This window comes from Vipera ursinii (assembly GCF_947247035.1).
Source record: "Vipera ursinii genome assembly, chromosome: W".
Lineage (NCBI taxonomy): Eukaryota > Metazoa > Chordata > Lepidosauria > Squamata > Viperidae > Vipera > Vipera ursinii.
The window spans coordinates 25,571,831-25,590,847 of record NC_139522.1 but is presented as its reverse complement, the minus strand read 5'-3'; the positions used below and the strand labels follow the sequence as shown (position 1 = coordinate 25,590,847).

General features: G+C 48.2%; 1 protein-coding gene across 1 annotated transcript in view; it reads right to left on the bottom strand.

Annotated features, from left to right (window-relative positions):
- The window catches only part of LOC310648219 (transcription intermediary factor 1-beta-like), a gene marked incomplete at its 5' end in the record, with an annotated part of 78,546 nt that extends 62,869 nt beyond the window's left edge, over positions 1 to 15,677 (bottom strand). The window contains 1 exon segment of the mRNA XM_083375967.1: positions 15,449 to 15,677. Coding sequence (XP_083232093.1) covers positions 15,449 to 15,677 — 229 coding nt within the window.
- Positions 15,678 to 19,017: the final 3,340 nt, after the last annotated feature.

Sequence of the window (19,017 nt, the reverse complement as noted above, 5' to 3'; positions counted from 1 at the left end):
CGATCCCTGAGCGCAGAAGCACCCCTAAGCCTGCTGAAGAGGAGCTGTTGTTAATTATGCTCCAGGGTTCTTCTGCAGTGCAGAAGAAAGGGAAGGGATCGACTGGATGGGATAACTCCGCTGACTGGAAGTGCCAGACTGCAGTTCACAGTTCTTTGGTCGAGCAGCTAAAGGAGAAATTTGACCGGCTGGAAGTCAAAAGGGGTTCCTACAGCCCAATGTGAGTGCGTGAAGGGGGGTAAGGCGAAGTCTTATCCATCGCTTCCACCCCCTCGACGAAGTCCCAGTCCTGTTGCTGGTGCCTGTGCCGCTTCGCCCACTCCTACATCAGCCACAGGCTTGAGCTCTCAATCCCAGCAAAGCCCTTTGCAGCAACCTCACTCTGCAAGCCAGGTGCCCAACAGAGAGGATTCCGGAGAGTGGTGCAGCCTTGGCCCCAAGATCAGCAAGCTGCTCAGCAACCAGTGTACCTGGCACCACAACACCTGGAGCCACCACCTATCAAGCCCACTTCTCGATAGAGACCCTGAGAAGTTGCCGTTCTTCCTAAACCAAGTGTGGGCCCACCTGGATCGTTATGCCTACGCCTACCCTGATGATGCCACAATGGTGAATGCAGTGACAGCCAACTTGGAAGGGGAAGCAGCGAAGTGGGTGATCAACCTTCATGATGAAGGGGCTCCAGAATTGCTGGATGCGAATGTATTCATGGAACAGCTGATGGCAAGGTTTGAGGATGAATCCCAAGCCCTGCAAGCAGAAAAGGAGATCCATTGCGTGAAGCAGAGGTCACCCGGCAAAAGAATATGTCCAAGAGTTCCGGAGAGTCTCTGGTTGCCTGGGACAGTGGCCAGAGAGGTCCCTGATCCACTATTTCAAACAAGGGCTGAACCGTGACCTGCTCCAAGCATGCATCTACCAAGGGATCCCGAGCCAGGTGCAAGAGTGGTATAACGTGACAGTAACCTTGGACATCGAACTGGATTATGTCAAGAGACCAACTACCATCAAATCGAAGCCAAGGTGAGGTCCTGAAAAGCGCCTGTTTGGATGGTGACGCTGTTCTGTCCCAGCCTACGACCGTTCTTGTTGCGTCACAAGAACAGCCCCTTTTTTATCAGTAGGCTGGAAAAACCAACCCTTTTTATTTCATATACAGTCCTGATAATTATTTCCTCAAAACAAAAACAACAGAATACTTTTCCAACGAATAATTGGTTCAAAAAGCAAAACAAGAATCTCACTGGTAAAACAAACAGACCATGATTCTCTTGAAGTTTTTTACAAACAGTTGCCTTCAGCAACCAGCACCGCCCACACCTTCCCTTTTTATTAAGCAGCCCCAAGGCGTGGCTTCTCAATGCCTTCTCCTCCTCCCTTGGAGTATTGTCTCCCTCTGACCTGCTCTAAAGCATCTATAATGACGTCCATCTGTGAGTCCTCAGAGTCTGACTCATCGTCCCCACACCAACCGACCTCAGTGAGATAAAGCAGGCTGCTGCCATCGAAGCTCAGGGGGAGCCTATCAAGACGATTTAGACGTTTTAATAAGACTCAGGCTGCACCAGATGCTTAATTAACTTGCCCACAGTTCTTAAGTTGGGGATTCACGTCAAATTGTTGCCCCTAGCCATGAAGTTTGAACAGGAAGATGGGTCGCTTATCGGAGGTTCCCCAGCAACGCACCTAACAGGGCTGTTGCATTTGGAAATGGGACAGCAATGGGAGATCATTCGCTTTGTGGTGGTCCCTAAGATGAAAGAGACTGTGATTCTAGTCTTGGCTTGACAAGTGGTGTCCCAATATTTGGTGGGAGAACGGTGTGCGAACTCTGAGATTAGCCACGGGACCTCTCCCACCAACCGACCTCAGTGAGATAAAGTGGGCTGCTGCCATCGAAGCTCAGGGGGAGCCTATCAAGACATTAAAAGCTGCCGTGGAACAATTGCCAGGGATCCAACTTATCCCCATCAAGTATCACGATTTGACAGAAGTTTTTGGTAAAAAGGAATGTGACACCCTCATCGGGCTATCGACTGCGCAATTGAGATACTGCCAGGAGCCAAGCTCCCAAAGCCCAAAATGTACTCTATGACAGGGCTTTTCAACCAGTGGTATGGGTACCACCTGTCGTACATTGGCACCTGGCAAGTGGTACGCGACCATCCTAGAAAAGTAGCGCGGGAGGGGAATGAGCTGAACCGGTGGCAGCATTGCACAAGCCTGAGCGAGAGATGGCTAGAGCTGCAGGGCTGTCAGGGCTCAGCGGAAGCGCCAAGATCAGTGCTTCTTGGGGGCTGTCAGGGCTCAGTGGAAGCGTCAGGATCAGCGCCAGGCTCCAGCAGGAGCTCGGCGCTGATCCTGGTGCTTCTGAGCCCAGAAGAAGCGCCGATTAGCTTGAATGTTGCAGCTTCTCCAGGGTCTTGTGATTTACATTCAGATGCTTGGCAACTGATTCATATTTATGATGGTCACAGTGTTCCACGGTCATGTAAAGTGACCAAAACCTGCTGCAACCACCCAGCAGACGGGGGGAATAAAAACCAAACACCCCCCTACCCCACCCCCGCTGCCAATTCTCAACAATGAAAACCTTGGACAGGAGGAAGAGCCCTGCTGGGCAGGCAGGCAGGTGTCTTGCTCGGCTGTGGCTTGGGGGGCACTTTTTCAGTGCCATTGTAACTTCAAACAGTCACTAAGTGAACTGTTGTAAGTCGAGGACTACCTGTACTTCATCACTTTTTTCCTTTCTTTTTTTCTTGGTCATCAAGTTTTTGACACCTTACTAGGTGACTGGTGGTACTCGGATGTTGCCATATCCTAAAAGTGGTACAATGGGTGAAAAGGTTGAAAAGCCCTGCTCTATGACGCCTAGGGAGTTGGAGGAACTGTGGGACTATACTGACAAAACTCTAGCCAGAGTTCGTTCAACCTGCAAAATCGTGTGTGGCTGCCCCTGTGTTGTTTAAAGAAAAGAAAGATGGGTCTTTGAGGCGCTGCATGGATTTTTAGGAATTAAACGCTGTCAGCGTAGAAAATATGTGCCCCCTCCCCCTGATGAAAGACATGGTAGCCCACCTGGCCAAAGGCAAAATTTTCACGAAACTGGACCTGAGGGAAGCCTATTACCGAGTGTGAATCAGGGAGGGGGACAAATGGAAGACAGCTTTCAATTGCCCCTTAGGGAGTTTCCAGGTCAAGGTGATGCCTAAGCGAGGTGATGCCAAGCAGCATTTGAGCAATTAAAGAGACTATTTGCAGCAGAACCAGTTCTTAAAACACCCTAACCCCGAGGAATCTTTCATTATCCAAGCCGATGCCAGTGATGTTGCTGTGGGCGCGGTCCTCCTACAAAAAAAAACCTTGGGGGGGGGATCTGCAACCCTGCACCTACACTTCACAAAAACTTTCAGAAACAGAGAGACGATGGGCCATTTGGGAGAAGGAGGCTTTTATGGTGAGATGGGCTTTATTAACTTGGCGCCATTTCTTGGAAGGGAGTGCCTTTTGAAGTATGGACTGATCATAAAAATTTAGAGGCACTGAAAACCCCTCGAAAGGTATCCCCTAAGCAAGTTAGGTGGGCACAGTACTTCAACCATTTTAATTTCACTCTCAAATACCTCCCTGGCGGGGTGGGTGGGAGGGGAGAACTTTCTGGCAGATGGTCTGTCTACAATGCCCCAATATAAGAGCCACCGTGAGGAGGTCATTGATACCATCATTCCTCTGCCCCAGTCAGCCTCTCAAGTAACCACAAGAGATCAAACAGAGGAGATCCGATGAACCTGATAGTCAATTAACGTGAAAGCTCAAAGAGGAACTAAAAACAGACTCTTGGTTCAACGACACTAGATCGCTATTGACCTATCGAGATGATCTAGCCTGGAAGGGCTCTAAACTATACCTTCCAGCCTCCCTCAGAATTCAAGCCCTCCAACGTAGTCATGATACAAAGCAAGCCGGTCATTTTGGATTTTTAAAAATTGCATTTGGTGCGGCAGCAGTTTTGGTGGCCAGGCATGAAAAAGGACATTGAAAGTTATGTACAAACCAACTTTTGGTTTGCCATCGCAGCACCGCAGATGCAGGAAGACGAGCCCCGTCTTTTGCATCTGAATTTGTCCCGCTGGGGGACGCTGGAAAGGGTTGAAAGTTGTCCTGTAGGGGCGATGATCGCAGGAGGACGGAAGCCCTTCCGTTTGATCTGGGGAAGCCCTCCAAACCAGCGGGGGAAAGACCGGCCATAGCAATATGGCCCGTCACTAAGCTGCTGACAGCCAAAGTCAAAATCACCACCAAGCACCTTTAAAGAAATGCGGTTGAAACTGGGTGAGATCTGACCCTCTCTTTAAGACTTTAAGTATATTTCCTGTAAAAGCTGCCCAAAGTATTTTCCCCCGTGAGGAGAGAGGGAAGGGTATTTCTACCCCTGCCTCTAAGAAAAGTGGTGACTAACTACCCAGGGCAAACAGAGCAACTATAAGAACAATTTTTAATCTAATTGGATGTATATGCTTTTGAAACTTGGGGACTAAAAGTGTTCCTTTTCTTACTGGAGACCCTTGTTTTTATCTAAAAAAGAAATAAGAGTTGAAAAACTATCATAAAAATTTTGGAGTTAAAAAGCTTTAAACGGTGTTGGTGACATCTTGTGGTGAAGTATGGTATTACAATTTGTTATTGCCTAAGACAGGGCTTTTCAACCTTTTCACCCACTGTGCCACTTTTAGGATATGGCAACATCCGAGTACCACCAGTCGCCTAGTAAGGTGTCAAAAACTTGATGACCAAAAAAAAGGAAAAAAGTGATGAAGTACAGGTAGTCCTCGACTTACAACATTTCACTTAGTGACTGTTCGAAGTTACAATGGCACTGAAAAAAGTGCCCCCCAAGCCGCAGCTGAGCAAGACACCTGCCTGCCTGCCCAGCGGCGCTCTTCTTCCTGTCCGAGGTTTTCATTGTTGTGAGCATTTCTGTTGAGGATTGGCAGCGAGGGTGGTGTGGTGGGTGTTTGGTTTTTGATAAGGAAATTTGTTGTGCAGAGGTCTCCTTGTGCTACCAAAGAGCTGCACAGACAAGGAAGGGTACTGAGAGCGGTAAGTCACACAGTAACTACAAGAGTACACTGAGTTGTAAAAGCAAAAAGTAGTTTACTTTCTCATTGTTTCTTTTAAAGTCATCTATCTTCTTTGCATCCTCTTCGTTATTTGCATCCCAAGCAGTAGTATCAGGTGGGTTATTTACTATAGTCCATAGTCCTTCCTTGCGCAAAAGCAAGCAGCATTTCGTGGACCAGGAAACATAGTTTGTCCCATCCAACCAGGTTATCCAGGAGATGCCTGACAACTGTTCTTGTGCCATTTTACACCAAATAGCTAACACAAACAGCTAGGAATACTGTGTGTACTAACTCTCAGTACAGGCCTGGGCCCATAACCAGTGATAAGGAAATTTGATGTGCAGAGGTCTCCTTGTGCTACCAAAGAGCTGCACAGACAAGGAAGGGTACTGAGAGCGGTAAGAGTCACACAGTAACTACAAGAGTACACTGATTTGTAAAAGCAAAAAGTAGTGTACTTTTGAGGTGGTGTAAGAACAAAAATGCACAGTCAAAAATAAACAGTCCAGGTCATACACAATAGTAACAGTCCAAGTAGCAATCCAAATACAAAGTCTTCTTACCGGTCCAGAGGTCAATACACAGTTCAGGTTTATCACAGTAGCAGAGCAAAAACAGTAATAGTAGAGAGCAGTGAATTCAGAGAGAGAAAGAAGCTATGTTACTAGCTCCCTCTTATGGCCATGAGAACACTTACACACCCATTGGCCAATTAACATCTTAAAGACATAACATCATGGTTAATATATTTTCAATCCAACATTGTAGGCTAACACCATATGTCTAACAACCATTGCCACCGCCTTCCATGCAAGCAAGTGAGCTGGGCAGGAGCCCAGGCGACACCAGAGCTTGCAGCTTTTCTGCAGTGCAGACCCGGGGGCTGCTTCGTTTCCACTTGGCCTCTTGCAGGACCCGGACTGCCTGCACTGGCTGGAAACGCGGTGCTTCTTTTTCCACAGCAGTGGAGCGCAGGCATCTTTGCCTCTGCTTTGTTCTGCTGGAGAAATCCCTGACTTTCAAGAGAGGCACAGGATGAGTCCTCGGAGAGGGCGTGCGCCGTCTGGCCGCTTTGCTTTACCCTCCAGTAATCCAGGCACCTCGGGAAGAGGAGAGGGGGAAAAGTCTCGAACCCCGGGAGGCAACATGAGGGCCTACCTGCCAAGGGAATGGATGGCTCCGTCCCCATGAGGCTCATGTTTACTTGTGAAGTAAGAAGGGGGGGGGAAGGGCGACATGGATCCCTCACAAGAAGAGCTCAGTCAATGACTCCCTGGGGAGGGCAGGGCCTCACTCTGCACCTGCGCTGTTCGCATGCCCTCGGTAGGGTTCCTGCAGGCTGCCACCAAGCAGCTTGTTTTCTGGCAGCAAGTGCTGGGAAGGAGCAGAGGGGAGGTGGGGGAGAGGTGGGGGGGCAGGAAGGCGATGCTGGGTACCACCAGCCAGGTGCTCGCATACCACCAGTGGTATGCGTACCACCGGTTGAAAAGCCCTGCGCTAGACCAGGGGTCGGCAACCTGAAACACTCAAAGAGCCACTTGGACCCGTTTCCCACACAAAACACTGGGAGCCACAAAAAAACAAATAGAGGCTGCACATCCACTTTCCCCCTTTTTCCCTATTTTTTTGCAACGACCAGTTTTGTTGTGATTCCATGCCAGCTTGTGATCCCGGCAGCTGAGTCTGGGGAATCTGAGGAGGAGGAGGGGGGGGCCTGGGGAGCCATTGGAGTCAGAGGTAGGCTCTGATGAGCTCCAAGACTTACATTCCAGTGAGGAGCCTGGCCCTTTCGCTCGTGCTCAGGATGAGACGCAGCTGTGTGGGGAGGCTGGGTCGGACACTGAGGACGCACAGCTGGAGGACATGAGAGATGTCTGCAAACAAAGACAGGCCAGAAGAGTAGGCCAGAGGGAGGCAATGGGGCGACTCTGGGGGAGAAGGCACTGAGTAGCCTTGAGGACTGAATTACAAAAAGGGAATATTTGGGTGGTGCTGGTTGCTGAAGGCAACCGTTACAAAGTACTTCATGGGATCATGTTCTGTTGGTATTGCCGGTGAATATTCTGTTTTGCATTGTGTTTCGTGTGGACAATTTTCTCCGTTTGCATTGTGTTTTGTTTCCTTTGTTTTTGGACCATTTGGCAGGTTTGTTACCAATATTAAAAAGGGCTTTGTTTTCTTCTGAGTCTCCAGCCTACTTGTCAAAGGGGTTTTTGTCCTTGTGCATTTAACAAGGACGAACATAGGCTGGGACAGAACAGGTTTCCTCCCCGTGTATAAATCGTCAGCAGCCACCAAGGAAAAGCGGGGATTCTCGCAGGATGCCTGTCTGTGGGCAAACAGACGGCTGCGTAGATCCTATACAGGGACTGTAGCAGACATCCACATGTGTATGCGTGTCAGGTTTGGAAGCCTCCATTTAAGTCTGTGCGTGTGCACAGACATAGGCTGACTTAGGAGCGAAAGCACTGCTGGTAGATCTTGTGGGATTTTTGCATGGTTTACTTGTTGGGGGGGGTGGAGGAGGAGGAAACGCAGAGCAGCCAGTCAGAGCCCAGATTGTTTGGAGAGAGTGAGAGAAGGGAAGCGCAAGCGCCTCTCTCTCTGTCTCTCTGCAAATGGCGGGGGACTGGGAGCTGCAGAAGGCTGAAAGAGCCACATGCAGCTCCAGAGCCGCGGGTTGCCGACCCGTGCGCTAGAGAAAACAGACTTTCTCTCATGGGAACCAAGGTCATCGGCTGCTCCTGACACTGCAGGCTGGGCATTTCACGAAAAGCCCACCAACAAGCTGAGTGGGAAACATAGTTGCTTGCATAGTTTTGGGGGTGGGATTTCTTAACTTTGTATTGGGGAATTGTTATGCATTTCTTCAGACTTGGTTTCTCTTTTGAAGTACCAATACTCTGTATCAATAAATATGTTCTTTGAGGAATTTGCAAGCCTCAGAGTTCTGCTTTATTTGTCCCTGTTGATTGGAACCTTGACACTAATATTACCCTAATACCCAAAGAAGACTCAAGAATTACAGACCAATATCTCTACTAAATGTGGATTATAAAGTCTTTGCTTCAATAATAGCAGAAAGACTAAAAAGATTCTTGAGTGAATTTATACATTCAGACCAAAATGGATTCTTACCAAAGAGTCAAATGAAGAATAATTTAAGAATGATTCTAGACGCATTGGAATATTACAAAACGCACCCAGGGAAACAAATGGCTTTGATCTTTTTAGACACACAGAAAGCTTTTGATAATGTTAATTGGCTATTTATGGTTCAAGAACTAAATTACATGGACTTTGGAGAAATTTTTAGGAATATAATTCAAACAATTTATCATAGAGAAATGGCTAAAATGTGAATGGAGATTTCATGGAGAGCTTCAATATTAAAAAAGGCACAAGACAAGGGTGCCCATTATCCCCATTATCCCTGAAGGGATCTTATTGTGCTTATGATTTTATTATGCTTAAGCTTGATATTAGTAGTTTTATTTTGTAGCTATTTTATATACATTTTTATATGTAAGCAGCTTTATAGATAGAAGCGAGTGTTTTGTGTATATTGAAAAAGTACCGTATATACTTGAATATAAGCCGACTCGAATATAAGCCGAGACCCCTAATTTTACCCCCCAAAAATGGGAAAAGTTAGTGACTCGAGTATAAGCCAAGGCTGGGAAATGCAGCAGCTCACCTTATGCTCCTCTCCAGAGATCTTCCCTCAGCAGCGGCCGGCAAAGTAGCTCGCACGCGAAACAAGCCCGGCAGAGGAGCCGGAGCGGCGAGCAGAGGCGCCCGGCCCAGATCCTGCAAGGCCCGGCCGAGACACGCCCCCAGCAGCGGAGCTGCTCCGGCTCCTCTGCCGGGCTTGTTTTGCATGTGAGCTACTTTGCCTGACGCTGAGAAGACCCGCTTGGGCACTCGGGTTGGTGTCAGTCTCCGCAGGCCCTTCTCATTTCCAGGAACGTCAAGCGCGCTTGGCTCCTCACCCCCACGGCAGGGCAGGGCAGGGCAGGGCAGGGCAGACTTTCTCGCCCTTCTGACGGCCCTGAAGAGAAACGAAGGGCTTGCAAACTCCCCGCGAGAAGCTGGGCGAAGCGCGCGGCTGGGCGAGTGTGTGCCTGCGCGCGTATTTACGAAAGAAACGCTCCGAGAGTTCTTCTTTCTCCGCCCCCTTGGGGGGAACTCTAGCGACTGCTGTAGCCGCGCTTCTCTTCTCGGCTCCGAAAATAGGGATTTCTACTCTCTCTCTCTCCCCTCCCCACCCCGCATTCTCCTGCCTCTTCGATTGCGACAATAAAAGGGCGAAGGGTGCGCTGGTTTCTTCCTCCTTCCTCCCCCCCTCCCCTCCCCTCCCCGATTGTCAGGTGAGGCAGCTGGAGGTCTGGCCGGGAGATTGTAGCCGTTTTGAAACGCCGCGTCTTGAAACGCCCGATCAGCTGATTTTCGGGTGGAAGAGCCGCGGCTTGAATCTGTTTGCATCTGCCTGAATTAGACCGAAACGGCCTGAATTTGACCAGAGTTGCTTTGTAATGGCTGGAGGAACTGCAGAGGAGGTCTTGCCGGGAGATTGTGGCCGTTTTGAAACGCCGCGGCTTGAAACGCCCGATCAGCTGATTTTCGGGGCGGAAAGAGCCACGGCTTGAATCTGCTTGTATTTGTTTGAACTTAACCAGAAACGGCTCGTAATGGCTGGAGGAACTGCGGAGGGAGTGAATGCTCCAGCCTGGAATATTTGGAAAGGCTGGGGGAACCGGATGAACTGCAGCTTAAGCGACTGTTGCCGGAGGAGCCATGGCTTGAAACGCCCCAGTTTTGGGGCAGCGTTTGCTTGTTCCGGGTAGAAAAAACGCTGTCGACCCCGGCATCTTTTGCGGGGATTTCCCATTTCCCGTTGCGAAACCAGCCGAGCCCAAGTCCACCCTTTCTTTTTTTTCCACGGCACGCTCGGTGCCTTTCCCACGATTGTGTCTCCTTCAGATCTTACGCAAGCTTCCTCGATTTCCTGGTGTGTGTGCGTGTGTGTGTGTGTGTGTGTTTCTTTCTTATTCCTCCCTTCTCTGGTGGTTGGAAAGGCGTGTGACGCGCTTCGACAACAACTCTGCTGGCTCTCTCGGTGGGAACCTCCCATCCTCTATATACCCCCATTTCGGCTGCTTCGCAAACTGCTTCCTCCACCCCACCCCACCTCACCCCTCCCCGCAAAAGATGCCGGGGTCGACAGCGTTTTTTCTACCCGGAACAAGCAAACACGCAGGCAACCCTGCACTATTCAGCTCAGTGAAGTCACGCTTGGTTAAAAAACAGATTTAATAATAATAATAAGAAGTTGGGCTGATCAAATGTTTCAATAATGACTGAAGGAGAGCTGCTTGTACCTTGGTCTTTGTGCTGGTGTCTTGACATGCCAGTGTTTTTATTTATTCCATTTATTCCATCTGATCAGCCCAAAGTACAAAAAAAAAACCCCAAAAACAAGGTCTAGTTTCACGGCGATGAGCGACCGGAGTGCCAATCAATTAGTTAACAGACTTCATCAGTTCCAAAATCAAGATCACACCGGCAAGCTTTGTCAGTTGTCACTCGCGGCAGTACAAATACACTAGTACGGAAAGCTGCCGTTCACTTTCGGGGGGAGGAAAAAAAAACACAACACCGCACGCTTTCCGCCCCGAAAATCAGCTGATCGGGCGTTTCAAGCCGTTTCAAGCGTGACTTCACTGAGCTGAATAGTGCAGGGTTGCCTGCGTGTTTGCTTGTTCCGGGTAGAAAAAACGCTGTCGACCCCGGCATCTTTTGCGGGGAGGGGTGAGGTGGGGTGGGGTGGGGTGGAGGAAGCAGTTTGCGAAGCAGCCGAAATGGGGGTGTCAAGCCCTACGGGGACCAGGGGAGCACTTCCAACAATGCCCGCGCAGCACCGAAGGCCCATTGGCACCCGCACCCCCCAACTGTTCGGCGGGCGAACGCCAGACCCGCTGCCGCACTTACAGCTGATCGGCGGCCGGAGGAGATTGCGAGCGGCTGCGGAGGTTCCGCGCCGGCACAAACAGCTAAGGGGCAGCCGGGGACGTCTACCGGTGGTCACGCAGCGCGATCAACTGAGCGGCAGCTAGAAACAGCCGCCGACGGTTGCACGGGCCTCACGGGACTTTTCGGGTCCGATGGCGGCTTGGAGAGTGTGGGTGGCTGCTTCCAGGTCTGCGAAGCCCTCCCTTCTCTCAGCAGCCTGTTCCGAACGAAGGGACAGTTCTTTTTTTTGTTGACTGGAGTATAAGCCGAAGTGGAGTTTTCAGCCCAAAAAAGTGGGCTGAAAAATTCGGCTTATACTCATACGGTAAATGTCTCACGCTAAATATACAGGAGATTGCTTACATGAAAGGAGCAAGGTAAGATTCAGTGATCCAGGAAATAGGGAGGGGGAAGGTGAGTTAGCCTGGAGTAATGTGTATGAGTTATCACCTTGGAATTTTTCTGTGCTTCCTTGCTCCTGGTACAGAGACTTGAATCTCTGTTCTGGAAAGGTATAAAAAGTGGAAGAAGTCTCTTCTGGGTGTGCCTTCATCCCTCTAAGGTCTAAGCAGCCACTAACAGGGAAAAGGTTACCCAGCTCTGTCTTGGCCAAAATAAAGTTGTTTTCTTTGCTGAAACCTCAGCTCAGGAGATTCTTTGGCTCTTCAAAATTCCTGAGTAGGCCAGAGGAGTTTGTGAAGCTAAGCGGAAAACCTTACATCCCTGTTATTATTTATTCTAACCCTGGAAATGTTGAATAGAAATGTTAGACAGGACCCAGAAATTAAAGGAATGGATATAAAAGATGAAAAGTACAAACTACAAGCATTTGCAGATGACTTGGTATTTATATGGAGGATCCATTAGAGACAAGTCCTAAATTATTAGCAAAGATTGAAGAATTTGGAGAAGTAGCAGGACTGAAAATCAATACAGAAAAGACTAAAGTTATAGTTAAAAATCTTACAGATAAACAAACAAAAAACAACAACTATCAGAAAAAACAGACCAAGTAGTTAAGAAAGTCAAATATTTGGGGATATATCTAACAGCAAGGTGTGCAACAATAAAAGAAAATAATTATGTAAAATTATTAACAAATAAAACTAGATTTGGAAAAATGGAAAAATCTACAACTTATCAATCTTGGGAAGAATAGCGACTGTGAAAATGAACATTTTACCAAAACTACTCTTTTTATTTCAAACAATACCGATAAACATTGACAATTTTTTTGATGAATTATATACATCGATACTGAAATTTATCTGGAAGGGAAAAAAGCTAGAATCAGATTGAAAATGTTACAAGAAGCAAAAGAAAATGGAGGCTTTGGGCTACCAGACTGGGTTTTGTACTATCAAGAAGCTGCACTAACATGGTTAAAAGAATGGATAACCCTTAGAAACAAGACTATTATACCTAAAAGGGCATGACCTACAATTTGGATGGCGTGCTTTTCTATGGTATGGGAAGAACAAAATTCTTGGTGGAGCAGTGGGCTAATGCCTCCTTAAGTAACACCAGCTGCCTGCAATTAGTGCAGGTTCACGTCCCACCAGGCTCAAGGTTGACTCAGCCTTCCATCCTTCCGAGGTAGGTAAAATGAGGACCCAGATTGTTGGGGGCAATAAGCTGACTTTGTAATAATGCCGCTTGGGGGGGGGGAAAGCCCTAATAAGCAGGCATATACATAGAATGAAGGCTATTGCTAAGCACATTGATTTGTGCTTTAGATTGTAAGCCGCCCTGAGTCTTCGGAGAAGGGCAGGATATAAATGGGATTAAAAAAAATCAGAAATACTTTCAAAACCATTATGTAAGAAATGCATTGCTTTTGACATGGGAAAAAGGTGAAAATCGAGAACTTACATGAAAATACGAGGATGGATTTCGATAATGGAGGCGTTTGTACACACAAATTTAATTATGAGAAACTTGTGACTTATAAAGATATTGTGAATACTGATGGGAAACTACAAACTAAACAAGAATTGGAAGAACAGGGCATAGAGCTATCATGGTGGCCACATTTGCAAATGCAAATGAGATATGAGAAAGATGCAAAAATATATGATTTTTACAAAGATCAAACAGCATTTGACCAGATACTATTGTCATCAAATGACAAATTGATTAAGAAACTGTACAGTTTTCTGTTAAACCTAGAGATGGAAGATGAACAAGTTAAAGAAATAATGATAACTTGGGCAAAAAAATTGGGGCCCAATGTAGAGTTAGAAAAATGGCAAAACCTATGGGAAAGAAACTAAAATAACAAGGGCAGCTACTTATAAAGAAAATCTATATAAAATGTTCTATAGATGGCATTTACCACCTGCAAGATTAGCAAACATGTTTAAAAATATGTCTAGCAATTGTTGGAAATGCAGACAAAATCCAGGCACTGTTACCATCTTTGGTGGACATGCTCTAAAGCAAAGAACTTTTGGTCAAAAATACATATGTGGCTAGAGAAGATGATAGGAGCACATGTAGACTATAAACCAGAACTATTTCTTTTAGGTATAATTTCAGAAAATTATGATAATGTGTATACTTAATATTACATGTATTAACAGCAGCGACAATTACATTTGCTCGATATTGGAAAAATGAAGAAATACCATCTGAAGAAGATATAATTAAGAAAATCTTGGGCTGTGCAGAAATGGACAGGCTCACATTGAAAATGAAGGGGAAGTGAAGGGGATTACTTTCAAACATGGGTAAATTTTTATAAATGGTTAGAAAAATGGAATAAAGGGTAGGAATGGAAATTGTACTACTATTAATATCAAACATGTAAACCCAGACGTGTTGCTTACTAAATACTAAAGATTGTTATTATAAACAAATAAAATATACATACAAAAAAAGTCAAATGCTTCCAAACTGTATAAAACAGGAATGGCTATGTTCTCTTAATATATGTATAGGTTATTTAGCTGCGATTAATCAAGCAATATAAATTGGGGGGTGTGTGTTCTGGCCCCCAAAATACCATGAATTGGCTAAACTAAGCTAAAACATGGGATTGCGATTTTACAGCCAGCATGTCGTGGGAATTGTGGGAAGTCAGCTCCCCAGAGAGGGTAATATTAGAAGGGCAGCAAAACACATTTCCTAAAAAGAAGTTAAAGAGGCAGAAAAGCATGCCCAGTTTTTCTTAATAGCCCCAAGTCTCCTTCCCCCAAGCAGAAACCAACTCTATAGAAATGCAGATGTAAACCATTCAGGAAGGCTGAAGCTAAGAAGACTTCAGACATCTAAAATCTACATACCCCGGCCCCAGGGAGGTGGGCTGGGACATACAACCAGCAAGAATCCTAGAGGGGCACACCTAGGCTCAGGACAGAATACCTGACAAAGGAAATACAAAGCTTGAAACAGGAAATAACTCCAGACAATAGAGTCCGGGGGGGGGGGTGTATAAAAACTCACTACCCACATGTGGTCACTCTCTTTTTTCTGTTGGATCCATCTTTCTGTCTGGCTTTCCTCTGCAATAAACTACAACCTTCTTCCCAAAGCAGTTGCCATGTTTATTCCCCGCTGGGAGGAACCATGATGAAGACTTTTCTTCCAACAGAATATAACCAAATACATGGGATTAGAGAAGCGATTTCCTTTCTAAAATCAAGAGCGTCGGACATTTCACAAGGATACACTCCGTTGATAAAAGGCAAAGTTACTACTTAAAGGGGGGGGAGCTGTGGCGTCCCCTCGCCCTTCCCCGCTAGGCTCCAGTTCTCGCGATAGACGCTCCAGGGCTGTACATACTCGACTCGGAATACGAATGGCAACGCCCCTCCGGTTGCACCTCCGCCGCCATACATCACTCTCAAGTCCCTTCCCTCATCAAAAGCAAGCTAATGCACGCTTCTCCTTGCAACAAGTTCTCCCGCTAAGAAAGGAACACAGAAACGCGCAGCAGAAAGATCCAGGGAAAGAACCCATTCATCTCCCGCCTTAATTAACTGTCCCTTCTCCGTTCCTCCATTTTTGCACGCCATTCTATAGGCGTCCTCAGCACAATCGCGCACCCACCACCACCACCAAACACCCCAACATATAAGCCTCCTCTTGCGCGGAGTACCAACCACAGGCGAGAAGATCTGCCCTTCCAGAAACAACTCTCGCCAGTACTACAGATAACGGGGACAGGAGAATTAAAAACCCTCAGCAAAAGCATGGTCGCATCCCCGCCCCGTTGCAAGCCTTTTCCTCCCTTGTAGAAAAAAGCCAGTATTCCTCTTTATCATCTACCCCCAGAAAGCGTTCCCCGAGCTTGCCACCTTCAGGTCTCTTACCTTGCACATCCTTGTTGCCAGCCGAGATGGGCTCGACTTTGATGCACTCCTTGCAGACGGTGTGGAGACAAGGGAGGAGCCGTGGATCGCGCTCGGAGCGGAGCCGCTCTCGGCACACGCCACATTTCTCTAGCAAGTCGATACCTTCCACGTTGAGAGGGGCGGAGGAGCGCTGCTTGTCCCCGGCGGCACGGCCTGCGGCAGCTTCCGCCAACCCAGAGGCCGCCATCACCGTCCCGGAGGTGCTACTGCTGTTCCTTCTGCTACGACCGCCCCCACCGAGAAAATAGGTGCGTGCAGGCCTGAACCTCGCGAGTCTTGGAACCGTTGCTGCCTCAACAGCCAGGCACGCGAGGTCCCTAGACAACGAAAGCAGCGCACGCAACTCACCCTCAGAGGGTGGCCTAACTCTGTCCCCGCTTACTCGCTTCGGCGCCCCTCCTTCGAATGTACCGCCCACTTCGCGGATTGAAGCACGAGTAATTGAGGGGGAAGCAGAGGGAAAAAAGGGGCAAGCTATTTGGAATGTTTTTCTGACTCACTTTTTTCTGCCCAGTTAGATCGTATCTTCAGAGAGTTACTGCGTTACTGATAGACATTTAATCCAACCAATCGTTGAAGTTTTCGGGTTTTTTAAGGAAGGTTCAATTAAAAAAAGAGAAAAAGATAATTGTCCAATGGAATTCGGTTACAATTGATTAGATTTTATCGGAGAACAAATCAGGAACAGAAAAGTTCAAGGTCGACCCTTTTCCTAAGGGGCGGATCAAAGGAAAGAATATTTAAGAGGTTGAAACCAGGGCAACCCGGAATTCACCCGGGTTGAAAGAGAGCGGGGCTTGGGATTGGCGGGAAAATAGCCAGTAACGGTCTTAAACTGAGAAGCTACCTGGATGATCGAGCCAATCATTTCCGTTACTCTGTGTTGCTGCCCAAGCGAATTCCTTGTCATTCATTCATTGGCATCCTTCAGTTTCGAGAGACTATGGTATCGTGCTCTGGAAAGAGGTCCTAAAGCAGCATCTGGTGTGGCTAAAAAGGCCAATTCGAGAGTGGCAGTCCGACACTGAGGGCAGATACAATCTGTCCCCTGTCCAGCCCCCAGATTTCGCTGGTTCCGGGACTGCCTCTTTGCCTCAGCTTGCTGCACAAGTGTGTCTTCGAATTGGAGAAGGCCATGCTGCATCTTTAGCCTCCAAGCTGAGCGTCCTTTTAGCCTCCAATTGATAGTAATAACAGAAGTTTAAAAATAAAATGATTATTTAAACCCATTCCTATCCTATGTTTCCTGGAAGAGAAAGGGAGGGAATGTATTGCTTCCTCTATAATCCTTTACTATTGTTTATTGCTCTTTGATCTGTATAGCCCACAGGTCGGCAACCTGCGGCTCTCTTGCGGCTCCCAGCCGCCCGGTGCGCGCGCACCTCTTCCAACGGGCAGTGGTGCGCGCGCACCTCTCCAAATGGAGAGTGGCACCGCCCGTTTGGAGAGGTGCACGCGCACCTCCCCGAATGGGCGGAGGTGCGCGCGCACCTCCCCAAACCTTTGGAGAGGTGCGCGCGTACCTCCGCGCGAATGGGCAGCGGTGCCGCTCTTTCAGGAAGCTGCCGCGGCCCGTCTTGTGAAGCTGCCGAAAGCGGCAGCTTAGCAGACGGGCCGCGGCAGCTTCCTCAAAGAGCGGCGCCCCTGCCCATTCAGAGAGGTGCGCGCGCACCTCTCCGAACGACCGGAGTTGCGCGCGCACCTCCGCGCCAATGGGCAGTGGTGCCGCTCTTTCAGGAAGCTGCCGCTTTCGGCAGCTTCCTGAAAGAGCGGCGCCGCTGCCCCTTCGCACGGAGGTACGCGCGCACCTCCGGTCGTTCGGAGAGGCGCGCGCGCACCTCTCCGAACGACCGGAGTTGCGCGCGCACCTCCCCAAACCTTTGGGGAGGTGCGCGCGTACCTCCGCGCGAATGGGCAGTGGTGCCGCTCTTTCAGGAAGCTGCCGCTTTCGGCAGCTTCCTGAAAGAGCGGCGCCGCTGCCCCTTCGCACGGAGGTACGCGCGCACCTCCGGTCGTTCGGAGAGGCGCGCGCGCACCTCTCCGAACGACCGGAGGTGCGCGCGTACCTCCGCGCGAATGGGCAGTGGTGCCGCTCTTTCAGGAAGCTGCCGCTTTCGGCAGCTTCCTGAAAGAGCGGCGCCGCTGCCCCTTCGCACCCACGGGCCCGAAAGCGGCAGCTTTGCATACGGGCCGTCGCCGGGAACCGGTTCCATCTCATTTTTTAAAAAATGGCAGCCGCGTGCGTCCGCGCATGCGCAAAAAAACCTTTTTGCGCATGCGCGTGCATGGACACACGCAAGCGGCTCCCTCTTTTTTTAATTTGTGATGGAACCGGTTCCCAGTGGCTCTTTTTCTTTTTTAGGTTGCCGACCCCTGGTATAGCCTTTTATTACCATTGTAGACTGATGTTAGTTCTTAGGAAGTACTTAGCAAAACAAAAGTAAACCAAAGGGGAGGGGGGTTTGATGTACTCTGGTTAGGCGATCCGGACAAGAATGTAACCTTTGAAGTCTTTCAAATGGACTGAAAGGGAGGGGAAAGGGGGAATGCTATGGATTTGAACATTTGGGTGTGCTCTCTGTTTTTAGATGCTTCCTGTTGAAGTATCTCTTAGAGATCCACTGCACTTTGCAAAATGCTTTTTCTATTTTCTGCAGAATAAACTTTTTTCTTACCAATCCAATTTTGTTAGTGTTTTAAACACATTTCTAACAAATTGGCACCCAACGTGGGGCATAGGGCGTTTGTTGCTGCATCTTCGGGAGGCGAAATCAGCTGAGGAAGGCATGCCCTATTGCAGGGGTGTCAAACTCAGTTTCATTGAGGGTCGCATCAGCATTGCGGTTGCCCTCAGGGGGCTGGGTGGGTGTGGCCTGGGTGGTCGTGGCCTACTGGGTGGTCGTGGCTAAAGTGTGTATGGCCTACTGGGTGGGCATGGCCAGCTCTACATTGTTCACATCAAGGGTGCCTATGGGGGCCTGGGCAGGAGTGGGACAGATCTGAGGGTCTCTGGCAGGAGGAGGGTCTCTGGGCCAGGGCCAAGGCAGTGGGGGCCGTTCCCTCACTGTTTCCAGGATGGCTTCGTGAGCCACATGAAACCACTTCATGGGCCGGATCTGGCCTTGTGTTTGACATGTCTGCCCTATTGATTTTAAAGGAAAATAAATAAAGGTTATTCTTTTATAAAATGTAACACCAACGAATTGTATCAAATGTAACACTAAGATGTGGGGCTATCTATTTCCTGCTCAGACAGAGAACTCACAAATGGTAATCAACAAAGTTCTTTTGAAATGTTAAAAAGCTTCAAAGAAGATAGGAACATCCCAAGGTTGCAAGTAAACAAGATAAGATAGTGACGGATGTAAGGAAGTTGTTACAAAGTTCTTTTGAAATGTTAAAAAGCTTCAAAGAAGATCTTTTAGAAATGTAAATGACTTCAAAGACTAACTTAAGTTTCTTTTTTATTGAAAAGTTTTACAGTACATTTTTGAATACAAAACCCCTCCCATCCCTCTCCCCAAACC